The sequence below is a fragment of the Rhinichthys klamathensis genome, unplaced genomic scaffold (assembly GCF_029890125.1).
Source record: "Rhinichthys klamathensis goyatoka isolate OS25496 unplaced genomic scaffold, OSU_Roscu_1.1 h1tg000375l_1, whole genome shotgun sequence".
Classification (NCBI taxonomy): domain Eukaryota; kingdom Metazoa; phylum Chordata; class Actinopteri; order Cypriniformes; family Leuciscidae; genus Rhinichthys; species Rhinichthys klamathensis.
Window position 1 is genome coordinate 486,234 of NW_026606882.1, and position 16,136 is coordinate 502,369.

Consider the following 16,136-nt stretch of genomic DNA (forward strand, 5'->3'; position numbering starts at 1 on the left):
GACCCATTTTTTGTTGTTGATTTTAATGTTTGTTTTGGATCATTGTCCTGATGGTAGAGCCAACTGTCCATTATAAGATTTCTTGCAGAGGTGGCCAGGTTTTGATTTTTTATCTGTTGGTATGTCAAGGACCTCCGGCAGAAAATAGTCCCAAAATTTCACAGATCCAGCAGTATTTAACAATGGGAATGGGGTACTTTTTAGCTCTTTTTTGTGTGTTTGATCTGACTTCAGAAACCAGTCCCGTTTGAAGTTCCAGTAGTGTCTGAGAACTGAATATGCTGGAGTTTGTTCTTGGATAAGAGCAGAGGATTTTTCTTGAAACCCTCCTAAACAACATGTGGGGATGTAGGCTGTTCGATTTTTCTTTTAGGCTTTCTGACTCAACTAATCTCTGCAATTCTCCATCTGTGATCCTTGGAGAGTCTTTGGCCTCTCAAACTTTCCTCCTCGCCATACATTAAGACAATATAGACACACGTCCTCCTCTTCCATGCAGATTCGTAACATCTTTAGTTGATTGGAAGTTCATAATTATTGCCCTGATGGTGGAAATGGGAATTGACAATTCCGAATTGTTAATGCTTTAGCTATTTTCTTACAGCCACTTTCTGTTTTGTGAAGCTCAACAATCTTTTGCTGCACATCAGAACTATATTCTTTGGTTTTACTCATTGTGATGGATGATTAAGGAAGTTTGCCCTTTGTGTGTCCTCATAATTATACTCCTGTGAAACAATAAGTCATGGCTGAACAATGTTCCTAGTCACCCTGGTATGCTAAAAAAAAATTAATATGAATGGGAATCTACTTAGTATATTTTAGTCACAGGAATTTCTAGGGGTGCCAATAATTGTGGCCAGCGTGTTTTGGAGAAAAACACCCCCCCCCCCCCCCCCCTTTCAATTGTTTTACTACTATGAGATTACATTTTTGCACAAAAAAATCCCAAAAACATGCAATACCAAAAGGATAAACAATGCAAATTTATTTTACAGCCATCTTTGATCATATTTACCTGGGGTGCCAATAAATCTGACCATGACTGTATATACAAAAATATTAATTTAATGTTTAATGTTATTTATGTTTCTATGTTAATAAACTGGAACTTATGCTCATGGAAATGATGACTGAGCAGTAATATTCATGTCCATTTAGAGCAAAGGAAATTGAGAACTCTGATTAACTACCGAGCTCAGAGACTGTATGTACTTCCTGCGAGTGTGGAAAAATATGAGGTGTGCGTGAATGCCACGTTTGTGCTCGCAGCCAGAATATGATGACCCCTAACCCTCCCAACATCCTTCCCTTGTTTGTTTATACTTCATATTCCTGAATTAGTTTACATGTCTCACAGCCTTCAATCAATCAGTGACTTTTTACCAAGTGTACTGTAAACACTGTATATCTTCATTATGACAAGCAGAACCAGCTCTGGTGTTTTAGTGCCAAAGCTGGGGGGCACTGTTGGCCCTTAGGAAGTTTGGTGTTTGGAGTCCTGTTGTGATGGGAATGATGGAGAAGCCCTTCCTTTTCTTGCTCACAGAGGTATTGTCCTGGTGACAGACAGACTGCCGTCACCTCGGCCCGCTCAGGAAATGTGTCTCTGTGGCCAAGAAGCAGGAGGAAGAGAGCACATGACACACGGCCTAACCATCTCCACCAACAATCTTAGAATAGTTAGCAAAATGTTACTGGAAATATGTATAGTTGGACCTATTGGAAATTATGCTTTAGGAAGAAAACTACAGTACAGTGTCATTGAATTATTTCTGTGCATTTTTATTTATTAGAAGTATTAGCCATAAAATACAGGCATGTACTAGTACAAATGCAATCATGACTCTGAAAATGTGCTATATATAAATATATAGATCTTTATTTATGCTTGGTTAATATTAAAATACAGTTATAATACAAAAAATATATATATATATGTAGAAAATATCAGTGCATACAATTTTACTTCACAAATACCAGTCAACATAACAACATTATTGAAAGCATCATTTGGCAGTATATACATTTCATTATTTGGAAGACAGTCCATCAGCAATGAATGTTAGTACTGGGACTTAAAAACAATCATTTTCAGCAATCACGGGCCAAACCGCTTTTACAACGGTCAATATAATCTGGTTTAACCAATGCAATGATCTCACACCTATTCCATCCCATAGTGTTGGTTTACTTACATACAGATGTTAAGAAGTTAATACTGATAGCACCTACATGTGTGCACATGCTTTTACTATAATTATCATGTCCGTTTAAATAGTGACCAGCCTGTTGAAAATATTATAGCCTGCCCTGCAAGCTTTAGTAGTATCTTAGCACAAAAGACTACTGAATTAGTAACAGAATACCTTCCTCTGATTACTAGCTGCACAACATATTACGTGCTGTTATGTATACAGTAGTGTAAACAACATAAATATGGAAAGTACACAATGCAGTGTAACTATTGTTGAACAGAGCAAGGCCTTTTTATTGTGGTCCAAATTTGATCAATAATTAACCAAATGTTTCCTATTAAATGTGCATGAATAATTTACTTGCTAAGGCTTCTGAAGCCACTTTCACAGTGATAGACTGGATGTTAGGCACCCATAAGCCACTCTGTCTTGCCATATGTAAGAAGCTTGACTAATAATAAAATAAAAAAAGAACCAGAATGAACGCTATGATCTTCTGCCAGATAAAAAAAATACTATATGCAGGAACAAAAGTGATTCATTTTAGCTTCATTGGGCCTCAGACTGGAACATGGAAACACAATGTGCATCCTAAGTGTTGATGATCAATGTGTCCTGCAATATCAGATTGAATTTTGGGAAGGAATTTCAGACCGCACATTCAATTATTCATGATCTGTGGTCTTTGTTTGAGTTTGTCTGACAGTTGCGTGAAATGCGAGTAAAATCTGTTCTAAATAAAAATATTTGTTATCCTAAAAAAGTAAAGAATGAGCTTTAGTAAGCTCTGAAATAATAATTTTAGCAAAATAAAAATAAAATATCACATAACCAAAATTCCAGTTTTCATTTCAATAAAATATTTATCTAGAAATAAAATAAAGATTGCCTTTGTCTTCTCCTTCTAACCACTGAACAAATGATTTCATAATTAGCCACCATTCTGTAAGAAGAATGCCATTTCACTGGGGAAAACAGCGCCGTTATTGTAATAAAATGTGCTTTTTGTTCACAGTAGACAGCAGGAATACCTGAGGTGGTCTGTAGCTGTATCTCAGACTGCCACAGTGATATGAGTGGCAGTCCACTGTACTCATGTACTCATACACTACCTTGAAAAGATGCACAGAAAGAGGAAATGTGAAACTCTGATGACCATTCCAATATCAGAATAAAGTGGAACAGAAAAAAATGAAATTGATAGAATGTGCACCCAACCAATCAGACTTCTGGTGGCTTACAAGTGCAGACCAACTCAGACGGGTGGTGTGGAGTAACGGACCACATAGTTATAGTCTGGAGGTGGGCTGTGACATTCCAGCTCCGGGTCAAGAGAGGAGTCCTCCAGACTCAGGTCCAGTGAGGGAACAAGCGCTGGGTATTTCTCCTTTTCACCCTCCAGCAGAACGGACTCCTTGCTTTTGCTCTTCATCCTGTGGGAGGAGCAAATGGGTTTTAATGAATAGTATTATTTTGTTGTGCTGTGTATGCAAACTTTGCTCTGTGTGTTGCAATGGGTTTCAATAACATCTTCATCCGGGGTCATTGGGTCAGACACCATGGAGAGCTTTGCTTTTAGTTTAAAGGGGTAGTAATTTGCAGTAAATATCTATAGGAAACAGATTGGCATGTATTGGGGTCTGTACACAGTCAGTGCAAAGCACTCCACATATGTGCATACTAAATGTGGGAGTATCAGGTGGAATCCAGAGGGACAATGTGGAGGGAGACTCTTGGACAGCAGTAAAGCTGTAGAAGGTCAAAGGTGACAATGATTGAGTAGGTCCTTGGCAGGGGCCGCCTCTTTACAATATATACATCATTCTCTACATACACTGAGTGGCTTTTTTTCCCATGGCTGTGACCATGGCAACCTGTGCATGGGTTTGCTAGATGGTTGCAGGCTGTGCCCAGCTTTTTTATCATATCGGGCTAGGATGTGGACGGCATTGGACGTGACAAGATGGGGGAGTGCTGACAGAGGCGAAACAGAGTGTTTTTAATGAAAACCTGTAGATTTTGTTCATTTGCAGTCAATCTTGGCTCATCAATCATAGCAGAAAGAGACAACCAAGCTCTGCAATCTTCCCTGCTGCTGTATTTATGTTGTAATGTAGAGGAGGAGGGGGTGTGGTGTTATTAAAACTTACTACACAGGTCTCTGGAATACTCAATTCTGATTACAGCATTCAACGGTCTAATATTTCCTAATATTCGCTGATGTCCAGAGCAATGCTGTATTGGCAGTACTTTCATGTCTCTCATATCACACTATGGACTCGCTCATCTCAATTATTGATTATAGTGAAAATTAACTTTAGTATTAATATCACTGTAATATTGTTACAGTATTCATCTTGTTACTACAGTAGGCTGCTGCTAGCCATTTTGGTGCCCTAAGTATAATTCCTTTATGTTACATCGTTGCTTTCTAGAGCAATTAAATACTCTTGTTCCGCCTGTTTTGTTATATACATGCCTAAAAAGTGCCTAATAATATTTCAATACTGAAATAATATTGGCATTATAATTATTATGACTATGATGATTTATTTTTCATTAGGCTACTTTTGGTGCCCCCTCAGCACTTGGTGCCCTACGCACAGCGCGTGATGGGCATGGTGGGAGCAACGGCGCTGAGTAGGCTGAAAGTTTTGTAAAATGTAGTGGACATTTTTTTCTTAGCAGAAGCTTTAAGATAATTATTTATTATTAGGTAAAATTAATACATTTTATAATTATAAAAAACGCTTGTCAGGGTTTATTTTGTGATAATGACATGTTGACTTGGCATCATCAAAATATGTACAATTATTCTTTTTTTTGAAAGATGTCTCTTATGCTCACCAACTCAATAATATTATGACATATTATTACAAAATAAAATAACTTTTCTATTTTAAAATATTTACAAAAAATTATTTATTGCTGTGATGGCTCTACTCTATGCCATTACTCTATTTTATGTAACAATGTTAAAGTCTTTAGTTTAAGACCTTTAAATCCTTGCTGAAAAAAGCTTAATTTATATATATGTATATATATATATATATATATATAATCTTCAATCCTCTCCCCTCAATTGTCCTCAGTGTGAAAAGATGGATCTCAAAATCATTCAGTCACAGCTGGAAAGGTTTCAAATATGCAAAAGATGCTGGAAAACTGAAGAATTTCCAGGACCTGAAAGATTTTTCTGAAGAACATTGGGCAGTTTAACTGTTCAGGAAAAACAAGGGACTCAAGAACAACCATAATCGTGGCCGTGGATCTTCCCGGTAACGACAAATTCTTATTCAGGACAGTACTAAATAAAAAATAACATGTATTTTGTATGATCTCTCTTTTTTCATTGAAATAATTAACATTTTGCAGATTCTGCAAGGGGTATGTAAACTTTTGAGCATGACAGTATATATATATATATACACTCACCGGCCACTTTATTAGGTACACCTGTCCAACTGCTCGTTAACACTTAATTTCTAAGCAGCCAATCACATGGCGGCAACTCAGTGCATTTAGGCATGTAGACATGGTCAAGACAATCTCCTGCAGTTCAAACCGAGCATCAGTATGGGGAAGAAAGTTGATTTGAGTGACTTTGAACGTGGCATGATTGTTGGTGCCAGAAGGGCTGGTCTGAGTATTTCAGAAACTGCTAATCTACTGGGATTTTCACGCACAACCATCTCTAGGGTTTACAAAGAATGGTCCGAAAAAGAAAAAACATCCAGTGAGCGGCAGTTCTGTGGGCGGAAATGCCTTGTTGATGCCAGAGGTCAGAGGAGAATGGCCAGACTGGTTCGAGCTGATAGAAGGGCAACAGTGACTGAAATAACCACTCGTTACAACCGAGGTATGCAGCAAAGCATTTGTGAAGCCACAACACGCACAACCTTGAGGCGGATGGGCTACAACAGCAGAAGACTCCACCGGGTACCACTCATCTCCACTACAAATAGGAAAAAGAGGCTACAATTTGCAAGAGCTCACCAAAATTGAACAGTTGAAGACTGGAAAAATGTTGCCTGGTCTGATGAGTCTCGATTTCTGTTGAGACATTCAGATGTTAGAGTCAGAATTTGGCGTAAACAGAATGAGAACATGGAACCATCATGCCTTGTTACCACTGTGCAGGCTGGTGGTGGTGGTGTAATGGTGTGGGGGATGTTTTCCTGGCACACTTTAGGCCCCTTAGTGCCAATTGGGCATCGTTTAAATGCCACGGCCTACCTGAGCATTGTTTCTGACCATGTCCATCCCTTTATGGCCACCATGTACCCATCCTCTGATGGCTACTTCCACCATGTCACAAAGCTCTAATCATTTTAAATTGGTTTCTTGAACATGACAATGAGTTCACTGTACTAAAATGGCCTCCACAGTCACCAGATCTCAACCCAATAGAGCATCTTTGGGATGTGGTGGAACGGGAGATTCGCATCATGGATGTGCAGCCGACAAATCTGCGGCAACTGTGTGATGCCATCATGTCAATATGGACCAAACTCCCTGAGGAATGCTTCCAGCACCTTGTTGAATCTATGCCACGAAGAATTGAGGCAGTTCTGAAGGCAAAAGGGGGTCCAACCCGTTACTAGCATGGGGTACCTAATAAAGTGGCCGGTGAGTGTATATATATATTTATATATATATATATATATATATATATACAGTTCTGACCCAAAACCTTTGTACGGTAGTGTAGATTTATTTTTAACATGATATAGAAAGATCCTTTTCCAGATGAAGATCATATAATATAGCTCTGGCATTGTGGTGTTACCACTATCCAACTACTCTAATCTAATGCCAATTGCATGTTTAAATTGAACACTTCTAAACAGCATGACCAATTAGTTAACCACTTTGCCTCTCCAGGTCTGAGTCATAAACCTTCAATCAGTAAGAGATTATCACTATTTGTCTAGCTGCAATTGGTGGTGCAAACTGTCATCCTCAAATATTAGGATGCCATATAGTCCATGAGGCCCCGAATGCAATTTAGAGGATAACCTTAGTAGATTAACCCTGGCCTTTGCTACACTGGAAGACCATAAAATGCGTCTCAGATCTCAAACGGTTTAACAAAAACAAGGCTAATCCAGCCCAATGGCTTTCCATTAATAACTTAAAAGACCCCCTTCGCTTTAGTTTTCAGCACCATTTGCCCTGGGGCACTTTTATGAACAAGTCATGTTGTCTCAGACCCCAGCACACTTTAGTCTGCAGTTAATAAATCATTAGGCTGGTCGAGGACGAGAACTGACAATGTTTTAATCATCTATTTCATCAGTCAGTCCATATATTTAAGTTTTATACATTCTGTAGCAAAAATACTAGGAGTCTAAATGGAATATATTAGAGTCTCTAACACTATTAAGCACTCATTCTTTCAATTACTTCCTCAAATAAAATAAAGCCATAATTCAATGCGTATTATTATTTGAAATGGCAAAATGCCATATCTGTAGCCCTGCCATTTCAGCGATGGAGTCAGAGGCCCAGGCGGCACAAACAAAGATGCTAGTCACCAGACCTTGCAGCCAGCTTTAACAAGTCACACGCCCAGCCCTGCTTTTGTTGTCTGGCTGTTGAGATTGTCACCTTAGGCAATATCTCTCCACTGTGCCATTGTTTGAGAGATTCTCGTGCAGGCACGTCTCTCAAAGAAAAGGGGTAGTGACTGGAGTCGTGTGGAGCTTGGGGGAGAAACTGTATGACAATTGTGTCATCTACATTCCAGCCCAGTGGGAGGGTCTCTAGGGCATACGCCGGCAGCCCTACCCATTCCTGTGGTTCTGGACGTGGCCAGGCAAAAGGTCTAAACAGGACTGAATATACTGTACTCACGCTCGGGCCATGAAACTCTGCGGTCGGGCCAGTGACTCCAGGCGTTTCAGTGTCTTCAGGTCATCTGAAGATAGACCTATCCCACTATCTGACTGCCCACCCTGTGAACAACCAAGATGACTTAACCACAGACACAACATTTTTGCATTGTTGCGTAATGTGGAAATGAAGTGCTATTTCTTATGTGCGGAAAATCAAGCTCTTCACCTCGTGGATCTTGTTGGTTCCATTCTCCAGGATAACTTCATCAAAGGTCTTCACACTCGCTGGGCGGATCTTGATGTTCCTGAAAGCATAAAATAATCCACATAAGATCAGTATGGAAAGTTTCTCATGACATCATGTCTGGCAGATTCAAACAAATACATGAAACATACTAAAGTAAGAGGGATGTAGAAGGTCAATACTTTGTTGAATAAAATACTTTTAAATGTAATTTTACGCAGCAGGGATAACTCTTTAATTCAGATTTAGGGATAAATAAGAATTTCAATACTATTCTCTATACTTGAAGGATTCATGGAAAAGAGTTGGATAAATACTATCTTAAGTAGGCATAAATCCTGAAACTGCATTTGTGGTACAAGAGGAAATTCCTTGAGGGGCCCTTAATGCTACGAGGACCATTCCTAGTAAGAAACAATTAGTGTTTCCTTCACCCTTTGCCTTATTTTAAAGCTGCAGTCAGTAGTTTTTCCTCTTTGTCGCCATCTCTGTTCGAAATCTACAATTGCAGTTATTCGCGGAATTATCAACTTTACGTGGGTATTGCCTCGGCATGGCACAGCGTGGACGAATCCAATGTTTTGAGGAGAATGTGCGGCTGTCAGTCACCGCGCCAGTGTGGATACTGTCATTCAGAATCACAGATTCTACTTTTTGAAAGTATGACCAACATCCGAATTTTCACTGGAAAATGTCACTTTTGAACAAATAACATCCACTTTTGTTCTGACCAACTAAGGGAAAAAAGCATTGCAGTAAATTGCGCTGATTAAATCTAACGATCGCTTATCATATCACGTCAAACCATGCAAATTATACTTTGTTCTCAAATTGTTCATGTTAACTACATCAGCATTGCGTGACTACATTTAATGCCCTTCCGATATGTATCCTTGTTTTCGCATGGTCCGGTTGCAGTCTCTTTTTTCTGTAGTCACTCCGAAGTCTTTTGCATTTTACAGCGGGTGAATCTCTAGTTGCCACTGGTGATTGTTGTTTGAACCTTTCTGGATCCGCCATCAAATTGATAAGTTTAATTATATCAAGTACTGTGAGAAAAGGCTATAAATCTCCACCTCCAACATCCTCACACACAATATAGTCAACTAGCCGAGACTTCTTCTTTATGTGTACAGATGTGACGTAATGACGCAAAGACATGCTCGAATTTCCCGTGGAAATCCACCAGTACCACTGGAGTTAAAAACATTATTACAAGCTTACCGTTTTGAATCGAGCTAAGGCAAGCAGAGAGTTTTGAACACTGGCTGGTTATGTACTTGGTCAAACATTTATTTTGGATAATTTTTAACCCAAAAAAGTTACAGAATGCAGCTTTAAAGCATTCAAATGAAGGCCATTGGGATGAAGTGTGGTTCATGTTTGGTTAGAAGAGGGAAATGTACTGTATGGAAACCAGAAAAATGTTGGTAGAACTTTATCTACAAAAAACACATTTCTGAAATAGTCCTCATGAATAATGGTAAATGGACTGCATTTATATAGCGCTTTCACAGACCCAATGGCCACCAAAGCGCTTTACATATTGCCTCACATTCACCCATTCACTCACTCATTCACACACCGACGGCGGTGTCAGCCATGCAAGGCGCCATCCAGCTCGTCGGGAGCAGCTGGGGTTAGGTGTCTTGCTCATGGACACTTTGAGACTTGGTCAGGTGGAACCGGGGATTGAACCACCAACCAACCTTCCAGTTTGTAGACAACCTACATGAACCACTGAGCCACTGCCGCCCCAGACATAATGACATACCGACTGATTTTTAACATCAGAAATACAAATACAGATCAGTCTGAGCATATAACTACTAAATGGATAAGATAAAGCTATCTTACCAAGCCATCCCGGAGTCTCTAAGAGAGACAGGTCTGGAGGAGGTCTCCTTTGTGGGGCTCGGGTTTGAGGGGTCTGCTTTGGTCAACAGGGCTGTGTTGATTGGAATGTAATGCTTTCCCTCCTAAAAGACACAAAGTGTTTAAAAATTCAGCACATTTTAAAACTGTGACATCACCCTGCATATGGTATTGTAGGTTTCTGGAGGAATCTGTACATAAATCTGCAGGGGAATGTGTGAATAAGTTTTATGGAGATGATGTTATTAGAGACAGTCCAGGCAGTACACTAAGCTTGATTCCTTATGTGAGAGAGGGAGTTTGGATGCCTTCCAATTCAGACGGCTTAGGATATGTTTTGATCTCAGTGCTGTGTATTGTAGCCTTTGACTGAGACCATATCTTCTCCTTAAGCCATATTATAAATTCAATCCATTCCTTACCTTTCCTTGGTGGATTTTTACATTTCTTCTGCTTGGATACCGTGTTGATTAGTACAGGCATTGGAATTCACAAAAAAGTTTCACAATTTCAGTATTTAAATTTGCTTGGTAAATGAGATACATTTTGTAATTGGGAATACAATTACATGTGTGTATGTCAATGTAATATTTTTATGTCTATGCTTTTATTTGCTTAAACATACAGTACTTTTCAAAAGTTCAGGGTCAGTAAGATTTTTATGAAAGAAATTAAAAGTTTTAAATGCATTAAATTGATCTAAAGTGACAGTAAAGACATTTATAATGTTACAAACTGTTTGCAACATTGATAACAAGAAATTATTCATAAGCACCAAATCAGCATGTTAGAATGATTTCTGAAGGATCACGTGACACTGAAGACTGGAGTAATGATGCTGAAAATTCAGCTTTGTCTTCACAGGAATACTTTTTTTTAAAAATATATATAAAGAAAACAGTTATTTTAAATTTCAATAATATTTCAGAATTAAAAAAATCTTACCGACCCTAAACTAGTGTATATATGTATTTGACTTCATGAGTGACTTTGCTTGTCTTAAATTTTATTTACAGTCGCTAATGTGAACTCACATTAATAACTCATTAATCTTTGATCTGTGACTAACTGCTAAAAGCAGTTTGCAGTGACAGTCTGCCATGGTGTTCCTGTGCAATAGTAGTGCATCTCTCATCCCATAAAATCCTTGTGGTTTTGCTGTGGTCGGAGTCTTTAAACTTTCAAGTACAGTTTATGGGAAAGACATTCAAGGATAATGAAGTGAATGAGATCGTACCTGCTGCACACTAGCCTGGAGCAGATCTCCTAGCCTCTCTACCAGTTCTGTGAAAGTGGGCCTCTGGGATGCTTCTCCATGCCAGCAGTCTAACATGGTTTGATATCTATGAGGAGAAACATGCACATGATAAAGAACTTCCTTTGAACATTGTGTTCACAGGGTATATGCAGGAATCTTGAAGTTAATTTTAATACCTTTTCAAGACTTTTTCAAGACCTTCTCAATATTTTTTAATACCTCACCGCCACTTCAAGCTGTAACCATTTACATCAGTGATACTTTTAACTTAACAGTTTTAGTTTGTGATAAAGACTATAGACCACTCTGATAAAAAAAAAAAATCAAATAGGCTGGGATAGTAAATCAAAGCAAAGTTTATTAAAAAACAAAACAAAACTTTGCTTGCTACACCCTCAACAACAATCATGCTGACATGTGCCTCAGTTCTTCGTTTTAAAAAAAAATAAAAATGACTAAATTCACACACTTTTACGATGTTTTTGGGACTCAAACTGTTGGACAGCTAATTCAGAAAAAATTAGGGATGCACCGAAATGAAAATTCTTGGCCGAAACCGAAAACCGAAAAAGAGGAACCCAAGGCCGAAAAACCGAAAGAAATTATGCCAATTATAAGTACCATTGCATTTATGGTTATGACTGTGTACAAACTTTACTAAAATCAAGGCATTGCAATTGCATAAATTAACATTTTCAAAGAATAAATCAATTCCAAATTATGCAAATATTTATTTAGCACAATGCACAGTATAAAATAAAATTCAAACTAAAATGTTTAACTTGACCCCACTCATGTGTACATTAAATAATAATCTGCTGGCCTGCAGAAAGGTTTTAAAATTAAATGTTCTGTCATAAAAACAAAGCCGAGCATGAACTTCTCATCACACCAGCACCCAGTTTGCACGTCTAAATTAGTTGATTACATTTTAAAAATGAGCATACACTAGCATAAAAAGCCATTTTAATGAACAAAGGTCCATGTTTAATACAAATGTACACGAAACTTAATGAAATATGTTTAGTGAAATTAGAAAATATTTAAGAGAGCGTTAATTTAGTACATATTCCTATACATATTTTGTTGTAATGTCACAAGTAATAATCTCAGGGTTTACTGGGTTTTACATGATTATTTTTGTATTGGTGGTGGTACTAAAAAATAAACATTGTCACGTGTTTATCTTTCTTCTTTACACCGATTCCTGATGGTTAGAGGACAGTTACTTGAGTCGTCCCCTGTCGTTTCAAAGAAAAGTACAACGGCGAGCGCGTCAAGTATAAACGCCTCGACCGTTTGGAGTGGTGCGCGCGCTGTCTGTGGAGACTCGCGCTGCGGAGGCAGGCGAGAGTATAAACAAGGCTTCCGTCTCCTCGCGGGTTCAGATATACTGAAATACGTCCACACCGCAGACATGTTGCTTCAGACAAGCACGTGCAGGTCGCGGTTTCTGTTTGCGTCATCACAACATTTCGGCCGTATTGTTTCGGTGATAAAAGTCTTTCGGCCGAAAACCAAAAATGCACTTTTGGGCTATTTTCGGTGGCCGAATATTCGGTGCATCCCTAGAAAAAATACTTTCAAAATTTAAGACTTTATAAAGCCGTGATAAGACTTTTTAATACTTTTTAAGGGTCTTAATTTTCCCAAAATTGATTTATCACCTTTTAATACTTTTCAAGACCCCGCGGATACCCTGGTTCAATACGCCATTATCATAAATTGCAATTCTTCAGCAGCTACACAAAGCCTCATGAATTACACCCTTTGCCTTGACCTCTAGGTTAGTCTGCAAATCCGGCTTTATCCAATTATTTACACTCATCATAATATTCCGTGCGTGACACGAGGAGTGAGGCTGAGTGTTTTCATAGCACCGTTCTCAGGGTGAGAGTTTGTGCTGAGAGGAACTTCCTCCTGCTTTACACGAGCTGTCAGCATCTCTGCCCACAAGGGACGTCTGGGGTCCTTTATTGGATTTTGCAGTGGTCTGTAATGGTTAAGTTTATCTGAAGGCTAAGGTTCAGTTGTGAAACACAGGGGCGTCAATGCACCGACCCGTCATTTGAGTAAATGATCACGGGCGATGATTGAGCTGTATCCTGTTTATACTGTGGTGTTGCACTCACAGGTCCTTATACAAATAAAGCCTGTTAACCATGAAACTCTTTGATCTCGTCTGATTAGCACAACATAGGGCAATTTGGAGTATGGAAAAATTACTGTACTAGTTGATGACTCATTACTTCCTTACACTAATCACCATATATATTCATCAGGGGTTGAATTCGGTAGTCATCAGAGAGATAGTATTCTTCTCGTGGGCTGCGTAGGAGAGTAGCAGGAGGAAGCAGGACTTTAGAATGGTTATTTTAATGAATCCAGATGGAGCGACTCCTTACACTAACAGGAAGTCCAGAAAATTGGTGAATAGTGGTTCCTCTGAGATCAACGGTACACCAGGATGTTATTTATCCCATCAAGCTGTGCTCACACCTATGGCATGCTTTTCATGGAGATAAATTGAAGATGAAATTAATGAAAGCCAATAGCATTTAGTTCAATGTATTGAATAGTTATTATGAGCCTGTGGGCTGGTGGGAACCAGTTCATCATTAAATGGGTGAATCAGTCTGGACGGATGATCTGATTTCTGAATTCTGAAGGGAAGTTTGGGTCAGGGTCACTCTCAGGGTCAGGAGTAAAGTAATGTTTACCCTGAGTCTAGTACGTAACTTGATCAACATATCTGCTTTCTTGAAGAGCAGTGTTATCTGTGCTACCTCCTTCAAAACAACACTCAAATGATACAGTATATTAAATTGACCCTTATCTGCAATGTTAGTTGACATGTTCTTTGAAGCTAAATGGTCTTGGCACCAGAAAGGCTGTATTCACGAGTGCCGCATTCAATTCAGGTCTGAGGTCTGGACTGCATTTTGTAGGTCATCTCCAATCACCATCTTTCATGACCTCTTGTTATGTTCAATTAAGCAGACGGCGTGTGATTGCAAATTTGAGACTTGCATTATGCAGTAAGTTTTAAAAATAAGTGCTCCATTCAGGTTTCCAAATGTTTAAGACAGAGGGTATAATACAGTTACAGAATGTCAGATATGAAAAACTACCCTCCTGAATAAGCCCATAGTTTTGAAACGAAGATTGAGTAGAGCACTTCGTAGACAGCAGTAGGGGTTCTTATTGAGAACAGGCAGTGAATATTCTCTCTCAGATTGAGGGGATTCAGTTCTCTGCACCCTTTTTTAAGCAACACTAATTTGAAGTTGTCCGCTTCACTTCCTTACCACGTTTAAAACTGATACCATGACCCCTTTTCTCATATCTTGTTACATCTGAAAACTGTCAGATTTAGGTTTGGCTCGCTCTCTAACCCTGTAACCACAATGGGAGTATCTTGACGGTGGGTTTCCCTGTCTGATGCCCAGGGGTCCTGCCACTGTGTTGGGCCACCCCACGCTGCCTAGGTAGACCGAAGCCTTTAATGTGAGCTTGAGTTTCAGCTACATTGGTGTAAGTTAGTAATGGATACCTAACACACATCAACTGCACTATAAACTAGCTGCCAATCAGAAGCTGCTCCCTTTCTTCTACTCAGTAAATAATCGATCTGTTTCCATTTAAGGCTTCAGTCTTGTGTCAAAGCAATGAAATTAGATACTTCTGCTCTTTTCAACTGTATCGATAGGAAAGGATTTTTTCTTCCCCAGAATGCAGGTTTAAGCTAATAACCCTGCAGAATTTTGTAGGAATAAAATCACTTAAAGTTTCTATAAAAGTCCAGACATCACACAGAAGTAATTTACTTAGAGAGATTTCATGAAATAAATATCTAAACAATGTATACCGTACTTTGGGTATAGTGGCATGTGCCAGAACAGATAACAGACATGTAATGTAATACAATTGTTATACTTAAATTATGTTTTCTTGTTTTTAGACTGATGAATGCTATCAACACTACAATTTGTAAATTAAAAATGGCTTTTACAACAATAAATTGAATATTAACTCAACATATTATTTCAAAATTACAACGTCACATTGTAATTGTTGCATACAGTCAAGGTGGGACAGGTCAAAATCACAATTTTAAAGGGATATTTGATGTGTTTATGCTATTAATTTTATGTTACACAATAGTTTACCTAACATATCGAACATTTCTCACAAAAAAACACACATACGGTAGTATTTGTGGCACTAATGCTTAGAAAAGTAATTACAAATGCATGCATAGTTTACAAATCCCTTTCAAATTATGACTGTCTGACATTAGTGACATAAGCAGAGCGATTCTTACATTTCAGAGGAGGAGTATTCAGGAGCTTTCATCCTCGTGCCCTCCTTCAGTCGGCAGCAGAATTCCTCATCAATGTGTAAGCCAGGGTAAGGGGAGGCACCTGGGGAGAAGAAAGAGAATAATGGGGTTATCAAGACTTTTCCATGAAATAGAGCTCTGGCCACTTCAAAGGGGCTGACAAGAAACTCACTAAACTGTGAAGTGGGTTGGGAGCATATAGAGAGATCAATGGAAAGACCTCGGCATAATCTGCATCAGTGGGGCTGATGAGGATAGTCAACTAAACTTGGAAACTCTATGCAAAGCTGTTTTCTCCAGAAACACTAAATTATTAAGACAGCATGAACTTGCAGACTGTTGAGACTTTGCTGCACACTTGCAAAAACCATGATTCATGGAA

At 38.8% G+C, this 16,136-nt stretch overlaps 1 protein-coding gene across 1 annotated transcript in view; it reads right to left on the bottom strand.

The window, feature by feature from the left end:
• Nucleotides 1-3,148: 3,148 nt before the first annotated feature.
• The window catches only part of kdrl (kinase insert domain receptor like), a 46,991-nt gene continuing 34,003 nt past the window's right edge, over nt 3,149-16,136 (bottom strand). The window contains exons 25-30 of the mRNA XM_056233654.1: nt 15,737-15,836; nt 11,392-11,497; nt 10,137-10,258; nt 8,262-8,340; nt 8,055-8,155; nt 3,149-3,631 (exon numbers count right to left, since the gene is read on the bottom strand). Coding sequence (XP_056089629.1) covers nt 3,454-3,631; nt 8,055-8,155; nt 8,262-8,340; nt 10,137-10,258; nt 11,392-11,497; nt 15,737-15,836 — 686 coding nt within the window. The 3' untranslated portion in view covers nt 3,149-3,453. The remainder of the gene's footprint in view (nt 3,632-8,054; nt 8,156-8,261; nt 8,341-10,136; nt 10,259-11,391; nt 11,498-15,736; nt 15,837-16,136) is intronic.